The sequence below is a fragment of the Toxotes jaculatrix genome, chromosome 23 (assembly GCF_017976425.1).
Source record: "Toxotes jaculatrix isolate fToxJac2 chromosome 23, fToxJac2.pri, whole genome shotgun sequence".
Classification (NCBI taxonomy): Eukaryota; Metazoa; Chordata; class Actinopteri; family Toxotidae; genus Toxotes; species Toxotes jaculatrix.
The window spans coordinates 4844908-4859139 of record NC_054416.1 but is presented as its reverse complement, the minus strand read 5'-3'; the positions used below and the strand labels follow the sequence as shown (position 1 = coordinate 4859139).

The window sequence follows — 14232 nt, the reverse complement described above, 5'->3', positions numbered from 1 at the left end:
CACCAGTTGAGGGACAGACGGAGTCCATGTCCACAGGAGGGAGCTATGGCCCACAGTTTTGGTATCCAATAAACAAGTAATTGACAACACATACTTTTTTGACAACCCATTTTCATTACATATTTTCTATTTCCACTGAGAGATTTTAGAGAGAACTATAAATGCATTTTACTCTCACCTTCCATCCACTATTCATACATTTTTCGACCCAATAAAGAACCATTGTTTGGGAGTGGATCTTCCGCACCTAATAATGAGTCTACAAAAACTAACTCAGGTTGCATTTGCATGATAATACCCCTAAACACGTTGCCTTGCTGTTATTTGAATTGTCCCATTTATCAAAGCACCACCGGTAACAGAGCAGTTGCTCTATCAAGGATGATAACACCTGTTTAATGTGCGCGATAATTTAATTAAAACCCACAAGAGACACAATGCGAGGCAATACAGCCCCCAACCCCCCCTCAGAAAAAGAAAACACTGTCACACCGCCACGCCTGGCTCGTTTCCTTGCTAGTAAAGCACTGGAAACCAAATGTACATAAGACTAGCCACTAGTGCATCAGCTGAGGAGCGCAGAGGAACACGGCAAAGTCAAAACAAGAGGAAACAGCTGCGAGAGAGAGGAGGAAGACAAACCAAGAGGCTTAATACTGAGAGGAACAGAGAGCAAGAATAATGAGAGGGCGAACCGGCGAGGACAGGTGAATAAATCATTTGGAATCACACATTTGTGTGTATGTGATCTGTGAAGACTGACACTGCTGCTGCGCGTTTTGGACATCCAAGAGGACCCAGACTGAGCTGACAGGCTTCTGGAGAGGAAGGTGAGCCCTGCACCCCCAGAACAGCTGCTTGTGCATTACTGTGCCTATTCAACACTGCTTTTCCTGGTGATTCGTATAGATGAACCAATCACAGAGGATAGCTGTAGCCTAGTTTACAATACAGGCTCGACCATGTATGTCATTTATTAACCTGTAACGTGTATCTGGACATCTTTTAGCATTGTATGCAAAATCGCATCCCTGAAATCAAATCAAGTGCTCTCACTCGATTTGATCCGAGGTCTTTTAGGTTTTGCCTTATTATCATTTCAGGAGAAAGAAGTGACAAATCAGAATACCCATCTTTTAGTGGTAAATGTAAGGTAGGAGACAGACATCCTTCATCCAGGTGATTCCTCCCTTGATATCTCAGTATCATCTTTCAGATCTAATTCTAATTACCTCCCATAAAAAAAAAAAACAAAATCTTCACGGTAATAGAAGGTTAGTTTGGTTGATCTGTATTTTGTTAATCCATAAAAATTGAGCTGAATCATGTCACTAACACTATACACTTTATTGGAGAGGATTTTCTGGATCCAGGATGTAACCTTGTGTAACTCATGAAGCACTACTTATCAGCAGCTTTTGGACCTTGCACTCTCTTTCTGTAAGAGCCTCGCCTCCTAAGTGTCTCCGGCACGCGTTTGATCACATGCAGGGAACACTCAATCTACTGTCCCTCTCTCCTTTGCACTTTTGTAGTCACTTCCTTCATCAACGCACGTGCTGATCTGCTGCTGCTGTTGCCTCAAGGTATCTGAAAGTTTCGGTCACTCTTAACTTCTTCTTTTGTCCGAAATCTTAAATCTACAGTACTATATGTTCTCGTGCATGTTGATATCAGGATATCTCTCTCACTTTGATGATCCTTTCTCTGCCTGACTCTCCCCTGTATCTCTGCCACTGAGTTGCTTATTTGATGTCTTCTGTTTACCATCTTGGGATCAATTTTTACATCCAAGCACATCATTGTTCTTCCTATCTAAACCATTCTTCAGCATTTCTGTGGTTCTAAGCTCCATTTTTCTACAATCTAAGTCACTGTTCTTAGTTGTTTGATCAATCTCATGTGTGGCTGAGCTCATCAAGAAAGCCTTGAGGAGCTCGGAGGACATGTTTGGTGATTTGAAGGTGAAAAGTCACCTGTGTTAAAACCCAAATATATTTGGTTGAAAGTTTTTTTTTTAGTCATTATAACTAATAGGTAAGAAAGCCTACAGATCACTCTGTAACTAAATATATTCTGGCTCTTTAATTAATTGTCTTTTCAGCTAAAAAATGTGTGTTTTTGAAGGGAACACACATTTCATTTCAGCAGTTTTGCAACATTTGTTGAAAAAAAAAACCCTCAGGTAATACCACTACAAATTTGGCCTTGACGAGGCACCGTTTCTCAATCAAAACCCCTTTAACAGTTAATCAAATTTAAGTTTGTGTGTCTGTACATTAGATTGTGGAAAGTTGGATCATGTCAGTGACACTGAGTTATCAAAGCCAGTCACGCAGAAAGATGAATGAACATTCTGCCTAACGTGTCTGTCACATCATCAAACTCCATACATGCTGAGGCTTATGAACTTTGGAAAACATGTGATCAGCCACTATGCTGACACTCAAACTCTTCATGTGTGTGTGTGTGTGGATTGGTGGCTGAGTGGCTATGAGTCAAAATGTGTGTCACAGTCAGCAATTCTTTCTTAGCTTATGGTTACTAATGAAGAACCGGTGTTTTTAGGCATGCAGCGTGTTTGCTCCGCTCCCTCTCACTCTGTCAATACACTCAACCTTAAAAGGCCATTTGCTGTGTGGCCTAATGGCTCTCCAATCCACAAAACTGCTCTCAAATCCAACAGTGTCCACGCTTGAGTCGTATTCTGTTTGTTCCTACATTAGCACCTGTGGTATGCAAATATGTTTTTGTATGGCTAGATTTGGACAGGATCGAAACAACACAATTATTTGCTATACGCGTGCTACAACAAATCATTCTCCATGGTAACAGCATCACTAACATGACCTTTTGTGTTGCCTCCACAGATGGCAGGAGATGATCATAGATAACTTAGGGAAAAGTCTCACTTGAAGACGAAAAACTCTTCGTTTGTCACTGAAACCTTGTACATAAGACAGTTCCACACTTCCCACTTGACAAAATAAACTATCAAAACTCGAACAATGGCATCCTACACCCCTGCCCCAACACAAGAGGCGACGAATGGTGGCCCTCCATCTGTGAAGGCTGAGGCCTCTCAAGAGTCTATGAAACTGAAGAAGGAGATCTCCCTCCTGAACGGGGTCTGCCTGATCGTGGGCAACATGATCGGCTCAGGAATCTTCGTCTCACCTAAGGGCGTCCTCATCCACAGCGCCTCCTACGGTCTATCACTGGTGGTATGGACCGTTGGTGGGATCTTCTCTGTGTTCGGGGCCCTGTGCTACGCTGAGCTAGGGACCACCATCACCAAGTCAGGGGCCTCCTACGCTTACATCCTGGAAGCTTTTGGGGGTTTCCTGGCCTTCATCCGCCTGTGGACGTCGCTGCTGATCATCGAGCCAACCAGCCAGGCTGTCATAGCCATCACATTCTCCAACTACATGGTGCAGCCCATTTTCCCCACCTGTATAGCTCCATACCTGGCCAACAGGCTGCTGGCTGCTGCTTGTATATGTAAGTACGCAACTGGAGTGTGTGAATCTGTATCTGGTGATTGTGTGTGATATGTGTGAAAGAATGAGAGACAAAACAGATGGAGGAGTCAGTGTATGAGCAGGTGATGTATAGAGTCAGATATACAATGATGATGTCTGTCATAGCCACTGTTGGTTTCACATCTTGGACAAAGCATGTGAGCTTTAGAGACTAGAGAAGTGAAAAATGGTGACACCACAGCTGAGCTCAGCAGGTCTGCAGCAGAGAGACTCTGTGATATCACATGAAAGAGGAACTGAGCAACCCAAAAACTTTGGAAGAGTGAGGGGAAAAGCCATTTTACTCAATCTCAGAGCAGTGATTCAGTAATCCCACCCTTGCGTCTTGTACATGTGGACTTTGGTCACAGCTTTTTTTTTTTTTTTTTGATCTGGGAACAGCAAGAAACTCTTCATAAATGTAGAGGTAACCTTTCTGTATGGATGCGGCCCAAATTGCTGGGGTAACTAAAACACAGTGGCACTGACACAGAGCTAAGCTGACAATTGAATTAATCAAACTAATAAGAAATTCACAACACTGCTCCCCAAGGCAACTGAGCACAACTTTAGAGGCAAAGAAATACCAACACTCAGGCAACCAGACAGAAAAACAAGAAGAAGGGAAGACAGAGAGCTTGTTAAGGCAGTATCAGAACAGATAGTGCTCATTTGCAATAAATATTACTCATTCATTCACCCCCTCCCCTGAAAGGCATGCACGCGCACACACACTTGGTGATAAGCATTGCTCAGATGAGAGGGCTGTGAGAGCTGATAGCTGTGAGGTAAAGTCCTCACCGCACGGAGACTCTGACCTGAGAGGCTAACAGGCGACTGACAGCTCAGCACAAGAGTGAAGTTTAAAACCAGACTAAACCTGCTTCCTCTCACTCTCTAGAATCAGCTTTTGGTCATTCTGTTATTGTTATTGTTATTGTTATTTTCTTTTCTTAGTTTTAGGTAGAAGCTCTCACAAGAAAACATCTGAGGGTTAGGCTTCGATAGAAGTTTGCCCAGTTTCTACAAAGGCCCATTTATGCCAAGAAAAAAGTGTTTTTAATTTTTACCAGGTCAAGCACTTTTTTCCTTTTCATGGCAGAAATGGGCTTCCACACTGTCACATGACACGACCTTGCAATCTCATCTTTCACTCACTGAATTACAGTGAATATTCGCAGTTAGTGAACAGGTGAATGAGTTTTAAAAGATTTCCATTTCATCTCACATCTGGACCATATTTGACCTCCACTACCAGTCAGCCAGCCTCCTAAACCCGATCTCACACCTCCCACCCTTCTAACCTTTCACTGTCAACACACCACGCCTCTGCTTTCTGTGTGGCACAGTCTCCCTCTCCATAGCTCATTGCTGGTCACCTCCGTCTGAGGCATTGTGTTTTGTTGTGTTTGACCAGGCGTCCTGTTGGGAGCAGACTTGTTATGATCCTCTACCTGTCAGTGTGGTGGAAGATGATAGTGTTATGATTCGCCTCCCTTTACTGCGGTTGGAGGCATTTCGGTGGTCAATGTAGAGGAGAGGGCAGTGGTGTATTTCTGTTTTGGTCTCTTCTTTAAATGTCTGGGTGATGTGGAGGTCAATGTGGAGTGATAAGTGCAATCTCTATTGTAGGTAAAATATGTCCACTCAGCTTGTTTTCAGGTGAATTTGTTTAATCAGTGATTACAAGACTTGTAGAGTCAGGAGGAAGATTTACACAACCGTGAATACTTTCATCATTTTTTTAAAAAACAGAAACAAGAGAAATAAACCACTAAAAGAAGTGTAATGTATATGGAGCTCAACGTTTATCCTTAACAACAAGATGATTAAAAATGTGCAGACATCCTGTGGCTACTATCTTGCGATTTATGAACCAGGAGGGATCACGTGCTGATAAGAGGCCAGAGAAAGATAAGTCACAGTTAGAAGCACAAAAACATGTTTTCCAAGAACATCAATGCTGCTCAAAGCGAGGGAGTGCAATAAAAAGTAGCAGCTGAGATCACTTTCCCTGTCAGTAACTCAGACGGTGGGTCAAGAAGCGGAAATGGTCACAAATCACCACAATCACAGCAAATGACAAGCTCATCAGATCACTGGTGGTTTCACAAGTCTCGTTTGTAGCTTTTAAAGTTAGTCTCACTTCCATGAGTGTACCTGTGTGGCCCTGTGCGTGTGTGTGTGTGAGGTTGTATGTGCTGCACTCAGCTGTTTCCTCGTCTGACAAACAACAGGCCAGTCTGCTTGAGTCAGCAGCAGCGTTTCCTTAAAACAGCCATACTCTCACACGGAAACATGCTGGCACACACTCCGTTTACAGAGCAACGCTTCGTTTCTGTGTGTTTGTGTGTATAAGTAATAAATGGGTATTTATGATCTTACTGTGGTTCTTCTCTCACAGGTTTGCTGACCTTTGTGAACTGTGCATATGTGAAGTGGGGCACCAGGGTCCAGGACTTCTTTACCTATGCCAAAGTCATCGCTCTCATTGCTGTCATCATCACTGGCCTGGTGAAGATCGGACAAGGTGCTGACTCTATCACTGACTCTTATCTTTGGCCTTACAACATCCCTGGCATCCTACATTTTTAACATTATTAAAACACATTAAAACACTCTTAGACAAGTAATTTAACAATAATTAGCTACTTGTTTTGGTATTTTCCAGGTCACACTCAGAACTTCGAGGGCCTTTTCGATGGCTCATCTCAGGACCCAGGGGACATTGCTCTGGCTCTGTACTCAGCTCTGTTCTCCTACTCTGGATGGGACACCCTCAACTTTGTCACAGAGGAGATAAAAAACCCAGAGAGGTAAGGGGGCCAGGAGATAAAGACAAGACTAAGAGTCTACAGCCATGCTAGCAAGCAAATTTCATACCAATCCCTCTAATAGTTGACCAAAGTGGTGTACCAACTGACAAACCGCCACTGCCATCCATAAACCTCAGACATTTAAAAAAAACATGGATGCACAAACATCATCCTTAGTCTTATACACTTACTACAGTTAATCCTATGAGATAATTCCTGTAATTCCAAAGAAAACGCTTGCTTTCCAATGTATTATCAACAAATTTAAAGTTGCAGGAGACATGTTGCCTGCTCTGCTGTGATCAGCAACTGTTGCATTGTCCTCCTGAATTGTCAGTTAAGAAGAAACAACGTTGTGAAGTAGTAAACAACACACAGAAATAAAGAGCAAAGAAAAGCAGAGCGTGAAACGGTTTGTTGTGATGTTTCTTTTGAAAACCACACTGAAACTATGTGTGGGCGTGTGTGTGTGTGTTTGAGCCTTTTGCTGTGATTCACACAGCACTGATCAAATGAAGCAAGACTACACATGTGATTGGATCACAAGCCTCTCCCAGAATTCCCAGGCAGATTAAGTGACAAAGGCCCCCACCTTATCCCAATCCTTCCCTGAAACCACGGGGTCCATCAGCTCTTGACCAGGAGACTCTTGATGAACCGCTTCATCCTTCTCTCCTGTTTAAAAATCAGCCTCCGTATCTCATCTGTTTTGCTTCCCTCTGCTGTTTCTTTGTGTGAATTACAGGAACCTGCCACTGGCTATTGCTATTTCCATGCCCATAGTGACTGTGATCTACATTCTGACCAACGTGGCTTACTATACAATCCTCCCCATCAACTCAATCTTAGACAGTGATGCTGTAGCTGTGGTAAGCTCCTATAATCTTTGACAAATCACCATCTTCCTTTATCTTAATACTCATCAAGCGCACCTTTTGTTTAAGATTCATCTGTCTTTTCTCTCCAGACATTTGCAGACCAGGTGTTTGGCGTGATGAACTGGACTATTCCCTTCGCCGTGGCTCTCTCCTGCTTTGGAGGACTCAACGCCTCCATCCTGGCCTCCTCCAGGTGAGCAACTCTGCCTATTCACTTCATCCCTGTTTTAGCAGAACCCCACTCACTGTCCCTTGTCCCATCAACATCACTCATCACCACTCCCCATTGCATATTTTTGTGTCTTTAAAGGCTGTTCTTCGTGGGCTCCAGAGAGGGCCACTTGCCGGACTACCTGTGCATGATCCATGTTCACCGCTACACTCCCATCCCTGCCCTGCTCTTCAACGTTAGTTATGCATAATCATCCTTTTGTTTCCTGTTTTCCAAATGTTTCATTTAGCTGCCAAGGATTATGTTTTTACATTAATTCCCACGTTTCGTCCCTCATGTCTCTGCAGGGCGTCATGGCTCTGATATACCTGTGCGTAGAAGATGTCTTCAGGTTGATAAACTACTACAGTTTCAGCTACTGGTTCTTTGTGGGTCTGTCCATTTTGGGGCAACTGTACCTGCGCTGGAAGCAGCCAGACAGGAAAAGACCCCTAAAGGTAACTCAGTTACATATTTTATTATTTTTGATGAGGTGATTTTTGATGTGGTGATTCATCATTGCACCTCTCCCTTCTCTCTACCTCTCACAGCTCAGTCTCTTCTACCCCATCATTTTCTGTCTCCTCACCGTCTTCCTGGTGGTTGTGCCGCTCTACAGTGACACCATCAACTCCCTAATCGGCATCGCCATCGCCCTGTCAGGAGTGCCCGTTTACTTCCTGTGCTGCTACACTCCGGCCAGTAAAAGGCCACTGTGGCTAAGGCGCTTCATTGGTAAGCGACTTTTTCATCGTTATTATTATTCCCATTGTTTTCTATTTCATCAGGTCAACAACAGATAAACAAGTTGCTCTAACCTTTCTCCTGTCTCCACCTCTTTCAGCTAAATCTGGCCTGCTGATTCAAAAGGTGTGCTACTCTGTTCTGACTGAAATGGACGACGACAAGGCAGAGTAGAGATGTTCGGTTTATACACCCTGCCGTATACGGACGACGCACAAACATAGAGGCTCAGTCTGAACTTATCGTGGCCAGTTGCTGCCGCCGCACGGCCTCGATGGACGGACATTCGGGCTGGAGCTTATGAAGGTCCCCGGATGTATGGTGGCAAGATTTCACTGTAGCTGACTGCGACTTCAGAGAGAACATTTTAATGCACTCCTGAAGAAATCAACACCTGTCTCTATTACTGAACAGTAGAGAATTATTTAATTAATATGTCAAGAAAAGTATTTTGTGTGAAATTCAATCTATGTAATACCTTTTTGATCACACTGGAGGGTGGCAAATTAATATGGTTAGATAGTTTCTAAGTGGACAGAAGAACATCCCTGACACTGAAAGCACTGCTGACCATAGAAACAGCCTTGGAATCATTATTATTATTGTTGTTATTATTAATAATAACAATAACAATAATATAAATCATTCGCAAAAATAAAAAGCAGTAAGAGATTAGAATATGTTAACTCCACATTCGCTGTGGAGGACAAAGTTCATATAAAGTTTTATACTGTCATCTGTGAGGTCTAGTGAAGTAAAGGGCTATTTTTACACAAAGTAAGTCATTTTTTTCTGAAGTGTCTGATTCAAATATGGGCTGTTAAAAGAAAGTTTGAGATAGTTGAGCTGCAAACACGTATTTATAATAAAATTACTTGTGGACAACATGAACAACTTCAGTTTCTTTCATTCCTCATGGATTTGCACTCAAATATAAAAACAATGTCCCGATCAGAATGGCTGTTTTGAGGCAGATTTTACATTTTAATTAGAATAATACATACACTATCACAACCCTTTCCCAGCCTGTCCGCTCCTCCATCCATAAATATGTACATAAGTCATAATATTATCAAGCTACGAGCCAGTCAGCTTTATACAACAGTGTCCTTCCATGGCTTCTCTTTGCCATGAGCTCGCTTGCCTTTGGTTGATGCAGCAGCCATGGGAGGGGTTGGCTGGAGAGGATTGTGGGTAAAAGTCTGCCTCAGTGGACCTGTAGAGAAAAATGGACAAAGATTTCTAGAAACAATAAACTGAAGGTAGTACAGTGACTAAAGTGAGGTGTTAAAAGGCATTAACAGGCAGCAGAGAAATAATCCTGCCCGCAGCTCCATCTAATATTCAGGATGTGTAAGTAGATTTTATAAACATTGGTGGAGTCTCAATACGTGGTCTCTTGGACATAAAACATTTGTCTGGTGCAAGGCTGCAAGTAATTAATATTTCCACAATCAATTAATCCACAAATTATCTTCTCAAATATGATTCATTATTTGTTCTACAACACAGAGTGAAACAATACAAAAGAGATATTTACTTAATGGTCATATGAGAAAAATACTCACATCTGAGACAGTGGAACTAAAACATTTCTTAACAGTTAATGTGGGGATGAACTATTCGACCAATAATTTCAGTACTGGACTTAAATGCAATAACAAAAAAACAACAACAACAATAGTGAGATACTCACAGCATTTGCAGCAAATTCAGCAAAAATGTATTTCTGTTTAATCCTCCAGGATTTCAAATTGATGTCAATGGATGAATCTCAATTTCGCGAAAGATTCATATCAGAGTCAACACAGGACTGAGACTGTAGCTGCAGCAGAACTCAAAATGCAAATTCTGTCCCAGCGTCTGTTTACTCACACTTTAACTTATCTAAGAACAAAGTGAATATCCAGCAAGAAACGTTCTTTGAATTCTTTTTCACCAAACAATCACATAAATCACATGGTTAAAAAGATGTATTTTTAGAAGCAGGTTTGCATTTGATCATTACACTGAATTCAGTATTTACTTGCTCATACACCAGTGTAAAAGGCTCAACAGCAAAACAACAATAGAGTTTTTACAAGTGTCACTGCAGCATTAACTGGCTACGGCCACAAGGTGGAGCTCCCTTCCTGGACTTCAAAGTCAAGTCATCATAAAGGACGCCTTGCTCTTTGAATCCTGAAGAAATCTCATTTCTTTACCGCATATTACCTTGCTAAATATTGTTACCCGTGTTTTTTTAAAAAAAATATATATATATATATTTACAGCTGCTAAAGTGGTTTGGGGACTGACCTTTAGCAGCGAGGTCCAGATGATCTTTGATCCTCCTTTCTCTCTCTTCCAGCTGTTGAGCCAGCTGAGCGTTCTTCCAGCCTGGAAACCCACACAGAGTTACAACATGTGCAATGACAGAAAATGTTGCAATTTCTTTTTTTTCTTTTTTTTATAGTGAATCAAACAATGAATGCATTTATGGCTTACAATTACTATCAAACACAAACCCCTCAAATGTCCTGATGTTTTAGTTTAATGTTTATAACACCAACCCTTCTTCATGCTCGCGATGAAGCCATCATTCTGGGGCATAGCGGAGTCGGGGTGTTTGATCCTCTCAGGGATCCTCAGCCTCTCTCTGACCAAAGGGTGTCTGAGCAGGGCGACTTGACCCAGGGAGAAGCAGTTAGAGGTCAGCCAATAGGTAAACACCGCCTGGAGTTAGTTTGAGAAGAAATGAATTTTAGACAATGAACGCACAGAATCTGCAGCAGCAGAGGTTGAACCCATAGAACAAGAACCGATGTGAGTGAATGAGAGACTGACCGTGGGGAAGTTGATAGTGAGGGGGAGGATGATTAACGGCATGATCCTGAACACAGTCTTCATAGCCCTCAGATTGGGGTTATCAATACCAGACTCTGCACCCAACTGCAAGAGAAAAAACAACAAATGTGCTGATTATCAATGAGAAGCTCTAAGAGTTTATAACAAGATCACAACAACAACGAATGCAAATTCTGTCAGTCTGATGGTGTCTCTATTTTTTTTTTAGCATTGAAAAATACAGATTAACAGGGTTAATGGTGTTTTACTGTTACTATGTCCTTTATTTCTTTCTGAAGAGTCGAGTAAAAGTTACCTCACCTCCAAGATAAAGAACATGGTTCCTGTGACGGCTAATGGTAGAATATAAAAAGGGTCTGCTGCCGTCAGGTCCAGAAACCAGAGCGCACCTCCTGTCTGCATGCTGGGCACTGGCAGATAGGCCATCTTCCTCAGTGCGATGAAGAAAGAGACGAAGACTGGTGCCTGAGGGAACGGATTATTAACGGATATAAAAACCAGACCAAAATGGTGAAAACAGCGAACAAATCTGCACATCTTAACTTACATAACTGCACAAAGGTTTTAAATTAAGTATTAAGAAAAAAAAAACAGAACAGATAAACTGACCTGCACCAAAGGAACCAGGAAGCCACGGAGAGGATTCACATCATGCTTCTTCTGGAACATGTTCAGGTCAGTGTAGGCTTTGGCAACTGCGACATGAAAACAACAGCCATGGCAAGTTGGTCAGACTGGACCCACAGACATACACATCTGAATTATGGCAGCAAAGACAATGGAAAGAAAAGAATGAAAATTTACATTCAAATTTGTTTCCACTCTGTTTGGCCTCTGTCATCCTGTTGGTGAGTTTGGTTATCTGAGGAAGCACATTGTTCAGCTTGGCTGCCTCTCTCTGGCCCTTCACAATGACTGGAAACACAGCCAGACGAGCCAGCACTGTTCCTGTGTCAGAGTGAAAGATTAATAGAGACAGAAAAGAAGAAGAAGATAATGAAAAAGGACACAGGAAATTCAACACCCATTGTTTGTATGTTGTCAGCTGTTGAGGCAATCTGCCTTGACTACTTCCCCAGAACGCCAGATTTTTTATTCGTTGACTTAAAGGTTTTCGTTTAGCCGTGCTTACCTGCAACGATGGCCCCCCACCAGGGCAAACCGAGGTCGATGTGAATGAACTCTAACAAGTTCTGGATCAGTCCCACAGGTGTGTGAGCGGCCAATCCCAGCTCGGCTAAAGTGGGTTCTGTGGATGCAGCTTGCAGGACCTCCACTGCCGTCGGTGCAGCATCAGCCACCTGCTCTATGACTTGCTGTGTTAAAATAGTGGTGGGATCAGCGGGCACAAGCTCAGGGGAGGAATCCAAGACTGGAGGAGGAGGGGAGATGTCTGCTACTGGTACTGTCACAGAAATGGTTTCAACTGGTATCTGAAATTATCAGTGAAAATGGAATCACATTATTCAAGTTAGACGGTAACTCCCTGTAGAGGGTCTTAGACAGATGATTTCATTTCAGATGTAGTGTCAGCCACCTGTTCAGCGACTGGTTGTGCAAAGATAGGGGTGTGGTCAGTGGACAGAGGGACAGGAGAGGACTCCACCACTGGAGCTGCCATTGATCCATCCTCAGGTGGAACCTGGAAATATCAATATAAATTCAGTATTGTTATATCAGTATCAATTTTAGGAGGAATGTAACAAATTAGACCAATAAAATACATCTATATGATAAAGTATCTTGATTTGTCAGGCATTTCATTTGCTGGATTACTGAACTTTACAACTTGTGACCTGACTTTGATCCTGCAGACCTGCCATTCATGGAAACATGAAAACTCAGACAACAGCAGCTTTGTTTTAAGCCTAATCACCTGTGTGCCAACTCACCTGCGAGCTGTTGTGTCTGACTGCCACGGCGTTCACCCAGAGGAACTTCCCATGCTGTTTGCGGCCCAGCAGAGTCCTGGTGGCAGGACTGCGACACTCAAACACTGTGTGCAGATGGGACCTCTGAAGCAACCGCTGTTTGGAAACCAGAAGGTCAGAGTGTCAGCTGGGTGTACACTCAAAACAATAAACAACAACCTGATCACAAATATTGGCATTGTTGATGTGATACACAGCATCTGATGATCTTGGCAGTAGTTTACAATGGGTTCAGCTAAACTGGGACTCTCAGGGGTTTAAACTGGAGCTGTACTCTAAGTTGAACCTGACTAAAGCAGAAACAATCAGCCTATGAAGCCTTTTCTGACAAACCTACCACACTTACAGTGCGTGAAGTACTACATTTATTTCTCAACTTTACTTCTCAACACTTTCCAGGTTACACCTGATTCTGCAAGAACATTTTATTAACATGTTTTTAAGATGTTTGTTTTGTGCGAGAAATCTTGAAATCTCTTCATTCACAAAACTAGCAAATTTCTAATGGACACTCGTTAAGGTGTAAACCCATCCCAACCATTAAACCACAGCGAAGCGTGTGGCAGAGCAACACTAGTGTCTTCACTCCAGGAGAAATGTTGTGGCACAGGTGAAGCATGATAATGTCCTGGAGGTCTTTAGCACGTGTTTCGGTGCCTCTAACTAAACTACCCACGCTGTTCTGGTTTAAAAGCCCGGTGATTTATCAGTTACATTAAACATCTGTCTTTTCCAGAGAGGCTGTTACTGTCAAAGTCACACAGAAGGCATGCTCGCGTAACTGTGCAACGAGGATGCTAACTGGCTAGCGAGTTAGCCGGAGAAAGTCGCTGTCGCCCTCTTTATTTAAGATGCAGGGATACAGTAACAGACATGGAAGAGTAAAGAAGACCTACGTGGCCCCGAATCTCTGAAAGCGGATGGCTGCCTCGGCTCGGTTTTCCAGTCTGTCTCAGGAAACATTTTGCTAGGCTGACCGGAGTCACCCCGCTCCTGATGGCAGCCATGTCTACAGGGAAGATGATGACATACTACGGAAAGCGTGAGGAGTCAATTCTTCTCAATTCGAGTTCGCCCGTGGCGGGTGTTTGTTTTTGTGTATTGGGGCTGACATGTAGCGTTATTCCCCTGAAATAGAATCCAGTTTCGCTTTGCCTGTTTCTATTGTATCCATCTAGACACACTAAATGCCCTTGTAGTGTATTTACTTGTAGTGAAATAAGTACATTTCCTACTACTATATTTCAAAAATGTACTTTACATTTTATTTTGTGTAATTTCTCA

General features: G+C 42.7%; 2 protein-coding genes across 3 annotated transcripts; one reads left to right on the top strand and one right to left on the bottom strand.

The window, feature by feature from the left end:
* Positions 1-549: 549 nt before the first annotated feature.
* On the top strand, positions 550-9057 carry slc7a7 (solute carrier family 7 member 7). Of its 2 annotated transcripts, XM_041030939.1 has the most exons (11): positions 550-830; positions 1536-1586; positions 2871-3501; positions 5926-6051; positions 6193-6337; positions 7083-7206; positions 7305-7408; positions 7526-7622; positions 7735-7884; positions 7978-8161; positions 8271-9057. In XM_041030939.1, the coding sequence occupies exons 3-11, from the start codon at positions 3009-3011 to the stop codon at positions 8342-8344; spliced, it is 1497 nt and encodes a 498-aa protein (XP_040886873.1). In that variant the 5' UTR covers positions 550-830; positions 1536-1586; positions 2871-3008; the 3' UTR covers positions 8345-9057. The 2 variants fall into 2 exon arrangements, with proteins under 2 accessions (XP_040886873.1, XP_040886872.1); XM_041030938.1 differs by lacking the exon at positions 1536-1586 and having other exon boundaries at positions 551-830.
* A 2-nt stretch (positions 9058-9059) lies between these two features.
* Positions 9060-13985, bottom strand: oxa1l (OXA1L mitochondrial inner membrane protein). The gene is made up of 11 exons (XM_041030937.1): positions 13845-13985; positions 12910-13044; positions 12555-12659; positions 12150-12450; positions 11822-11965; positions 11627-11712; positions 11318-11482; positions 10997-11101; positions 10723-10885; positions 10469-10549; positions 9060-9386 (listed from the first exon to the last, which is right to left on the bottom strand). The coding sequence occupies exons 1-11, from the start codon at positions 13953-13955 to the stop codon at positions 9265-9267; spliced, it is 1518 nt and encodes a 505-aa protein (XP_040886871.1). The 5' UTR covers positions 13956-13985; the 3' UTR covers positions 9060-9264.
* Between the last annotated feature and the right edge of the window lie 247 nt (positions 13986-14232).

Excerpts from the sequence above, each read along its gene's own strand:
- oxa1l (XM_041030937.1), bottom strand. The coding sequence starts at position 13,955 with ATGGCTGCCATCAGGAGCGGGGTGACTCCGGTCAGCCTAGCAAAATGT. Across the intron at positions 10,886-10,996 it reads TCACTATCAACTTCCCCACG|GCGGTGTTTACCTATTGGCT; the intron begins GTCAGTCTCTCA and ends AACTAACTCCAG. Across the intron at positions 9,387-10,468 it reads TCTGGACCTCGCTGCTAAAG|GTCCACTGAGGCAGACTTTT; the intron begins GTCAGTCCCCAA and ends TTTTCTCTACAG.
- slc7a7 (XM_041030939.1), top strand. The coding sequence starts at position 3,009 with ATGGCATCCTACACCCCTGCCCCAACACAAGAGGCGACGAATGGTGGC. Across the intron at positions 3,502-5,925 it reads GCTGGCTGCTGCTTGTATAT|GTTTGCTGACCTTTGTGAAC; the intron begins GTAAGTACGCAA and ends CTTCTCTCACAG. Across the intron at positions 6,052-6,192 it reads CCTGGTGAAGATCGGACAAG|GTCACACTCAGAACTTCGAG; the intron begins GTGCTGACTCTA and ends GGTATTTTCCAG.